At 38.4% G+C, this 4,084-nt stretch overlaps 1 protein-coding gene across 1 annotated transcript; it reads right to left on the bottom strand.

Annotated features, from left to right (window-relative positions):
* Positions 1-382: 382 nt before the first annotated feature.
* On the bottom strand, positions 383-1,316 carry LOC107195543 (olfactory receptor 13H1). Its single transcript, XM_015588108.1, is given in 3 exon segments — positions 383-468; positions 471-1,236; positions 1,239-1,316. Coding segments are annotated over 3 exon segments (930 nt in total).
* Positions 1,317-4,084: the final 2,768 nt, after the last annotated feature.

The following is a 4,084-nucleotide window of genomic DNA, read 5'->3' as shown; positions in this document are numbered from 1 at the left end:
TGCCTGGACACTGCTGCCGGCCATGTGGAGCTCACGGCTCTCCCAGGCAGGGCTGTTCAGGGAACTTGCAGCAGCTTCTTCACTCCTGCCTCCTGCTACACGTTGTTTCAGCTATGAGAGACAGCTTTTTCAGTAGATTTCTCCCAATCTACTGCCTGAATCCCAAGATTCTGACCTGTGGTAGCTCTTATGTGCAGACCTCACACTCCGACATGCTAGCGTGCAGTTTGGTAGTTTTTTTGTTGAGTTTTAGATGTTCAGCTTATTGTTGTTTTAAGGGGAGAGATCTGGGGACATCTCTCACTCCGCCATGTTTCTGACGTCACTCCTCATTTTAACATTTTTCACTATCAGTGGAGATGTAGCTGAGTGTTATTTTAGTTTACAAGCAAAGAAGATTTTTTGCCCTTTTCACCATAACTTTCTTCATTGTCTCATTAACATCCTTATTCTTCAGGCTATATATTAGGGAGTCAAAGCCCTATAAAACACTGAGATAAACTCGTTTTTGTCAGGGGATGTCTTTGATTGAGGTTTTATATACATGTAAATGGCTGCCCAATAGAAGATTGTCACCACAGTCAAATGAGAACTACAGGTAGAAAAAGCTTTTTGCCTTCCCTGGACTGAGTGAATCTTTAGGACAGCAGCAACAATTTTGACATAGGAGAGAAGAACAAAACCAAACGGTAAGAGCAGGGTGAAGATACCTGTGATAAGGATTATAAGCTCATTGAGGCTGGTGTCAGAGAAGGCCTACTTGAGGAGATCAAGAATCTGACAGACAAAATGATTGATAACATTAGCCCCACAGAACCAAAGATGTAGAGATAAGATGAGCATGACAGTGAGCACAAGTGATGCTCTCCATGAGGTAGCACCCAGCTAGACACACACTGGGCCAGTCATGATCACAGAATAGCATACGGGGTTGCTGATAGCAACCACACGGTCATAGGCTATTACAGTCAGTAGGAAGCACTCTGTTGTGGCCAAGACCAAGGAGACACTCATTTGGGTCAAACATTGTGGGTAAGAGAGGTAATAATGTGCAGAGAAACAATGTACCAAGGCCTGGAGCATGGAGACTGTTCCATAGCAAAGCTCTAAGAAAGACAGGTTATTAAGAAAGAAGTACATTGGAGTGTAGAGGTGGGGGTCTATGTGGATAAGAATGATAATAAGTCCATTCTCCAACAATGTGCTCAGAGAAGTTATCAGCACCAACATGAAGAATTGGTTACTCTCCACTCCAGATAGTTGGAAATTCCAATAAGAAGAAACCTAGACATTGCTGTAGCATTATCCATGGCCATTCTCCTCACTTGCTTAATTTTACCTGAAAGAATAAGAATAAAGATGTAGAGATGCTGTAAGAAAGGTGAAAATATTAAGATACACTGGATCATTCTCTTTGTCCTTTTCAAAAGATGTGAAATACAAATGTAACACGTATAATGGGAACAGGTAAAGCTAAAAATCACCCCTCCCATGAAAAATATCAAATTCCCCATCATTCTGAAAATGGTTGTATGAAAATTCTCCCACCTCTTCCAACAGATGCCTTCCCGGATCATTTTTTTTTCCAAATAAGAAGAGGAGGAGGCCATCTTTCTCCTTCTCTTGCTTGTTCTCCATTTTCCAGGACCAATCTGATTCATAGAGATGGCTGATCATCAGTCAGCTTGAGTTATTAATCTCCACCAAGGGGGTAGGTATCTCTGACAGTCTTAGCTAAAATATCGCCTATTCTTGTGTTTGTCTGCCATTCCTAGGTTGCTCATGCCTCCATTTTGCCATTTTGCCATAGTATCTAACATGGTCCTTGACATAGAGTGCTACAAAGTATTTCTTCGATCTCAATCAATTTTATGTAAATGGAGTGTTTCACGGTTCCCTCGAGATCTGTATAAATCCTCTGCTAATATCTTTGGTTCAAGTTACAAATCTAGTTTTTGTGTTTTACATGTTGTGTTTGCTGAACCCCAGTTATAACTGTGAAAATCTAATATGATATTTATAGAAGTATAGGTGATAAGGAGAGTGCTTGAATAACCAGCCTACTTGAAAAGGCTTTCTCTTCCCTTCCTTACTACTCTCTCTCTCTCTCCTCAGTCAGTTTTATTGTTTTATAGCACATTCCAATACCAGAAATTATATTAGTGATTTGGTTACTTGTTTATTATTTGTCTCCCATTCAGACAAAAATTTATTTAAGACACGGACTTTGTCTGCTTTATTTACTGGTGTATCACTAGTACCTAGAATAGTGCATGAAACATCATAAAGATCCAAAAAATATTGAGTGAATAAATGAATATATAGTCTTAGTCTGTCACAGAGATTCAGAATCTTACTATTTATCTTGCCATTTACACTGCCATCTTTTATTTCAAGTGATAATCATTACTCACCTGGCTTTTGTCAGCAACTTCCTTATTGGTTCCTCTGTTTTCTGTCCTTGCTCCCATTCAGTTCAAATGACTGAATTAAATTGTCAGTCAGATCTGGTCATTCTTCCATTATAAAATTTTAGTAGCTTCCCATTTTAATCTGATTAAACATCAATCTCTTTATTATGACTAATAGGCCCTGCATAGTTTATGTCCCCTTTATCTTTCTGACCCCAATTCCTGTAGCTTTTTTACCTGCTAATTTTGCTTCAGTCACACTGGCCTTCTTTTGTTTTTTAAATACTCATAGTACACCTTTTTCTCATAGCCTTTGATCTCTTTAATATTGCTACTGTATATTTATAAAACCTAAATTCTTATATGGCTTACCTTCTTGATTCCCTCAGATATCTACTCACAAGGCATCTTTTCAGTGAGTCCTTCTTTGGCCACCCTTCCTGAAAGTTTATCTCTAGCCCCTTGAATTTTATATCCTTTTTCTAAATTATTTTTCCTTAAATTATTACTTCTAGTACACTCTATATTTTAACTATTTGCCACAGTCCAGCCATGACAGGATCCAGGGGGCCCCGAAGGTGGGCAAGGCGTCGGCGCGGGAGACAGTTGACTACACAACTCAGAGACGGTGTGACACTGTTTCGTTTTATTGTGATTTGAGTACAACTTTTATACTTTTATTTTGGCATTTGATTATACTTTGTTGTTATGGTAGCAGGGAGTTAAATTTCTGTGGTTAGGCGAAGCAGTAAATCTTATAGAGTATATTATTATTAATGATCATGATTAACTAGTACATTTTTCTCTCATGGGCAGACATTGTTCTTCTTTCTGCCTGAAGAAATCTTTTAAATGCTATTTGATTTATGCTATATCTAAAGTTCAAGCTGAACCTTTCTCATAGCTGTTCAAAAGTTTCCTTGGTGCAGTAATGAGGAAAATATTTATAAAAATCAGTTTTACAAAGCTGCTTTCATAAGCTAAGTTTCTGTTCCTTTGTTTTTTAAGCACCAAGGAGATCCTGACCTAGCCAGCCTTTCTACGAAACTTAAACTACTATAAGGCACATGAATTCTATCTTTATTCACTATATGTATACTATCTTTATTATAAGCTTCTGTATAAGGCAAAGGAAGATCAGGTAATCTTTTCATACTATTAGCCCCCCTAGGTGGATACCAGAGTTTTCTATTTATCCACTAGGCCACAAAAGGAGGCCCTTCCATAGTAGGCACAGGCTTATGAGTAAATTTCTTATCCTTTACTAATTTTTCTACTAACTGCGTGGAAACAGGAGTATAAACTGGTTCTAGTAATTCAGCTTGTTATAATTTATTCATAACATCTTTAAGAGGCGCGTTAAAAGGAATTTCTCTTAATAATTGTTCAAATAAAGGGTTTACGCATTCTGGATATGTCAGGGTGACTAGAGCTGATTCCATACGCAGGGAATTTACTATGTTTTCCTCAGAGCTAATTTTGAGGAAATCCATTTGTACAGCATTTACACTTACTAGAATTTGTGCTACCCAAATTCCCCCTATTAATAGGATCATTTCTAAGAAACCAGTTATCCCTAAACACATGCCACGTCCTCGTTCTTGACGATGCATTCCTTGAAGCCTCTGTCCCCATCTCCGGACCTTGTCACGCCGTAGGGTAGAAAGAGGACA

This window comes from Pteropus alecto, unplaced genomic scaffold (assembly GCF_000325575.1).
Source record: "Pteropus alecto unplaced genomic scaffold, ASM32557v1 scaffold390, whole genome shotgun sequence".
In the NCBI taxonomy this organism is placed as follows: domain Eukaryota; kingdom Metazoa; phylum Chordata; class Mammalia; order Chiroptera; family Pteropodidae; genus Pteropus; species Pteropus alecto.
The sequence above is the reverse complement of the archived record's forward strand: the minus strand, read 5'-3'. Positions and strand labels throughout refer to the sequence as shown.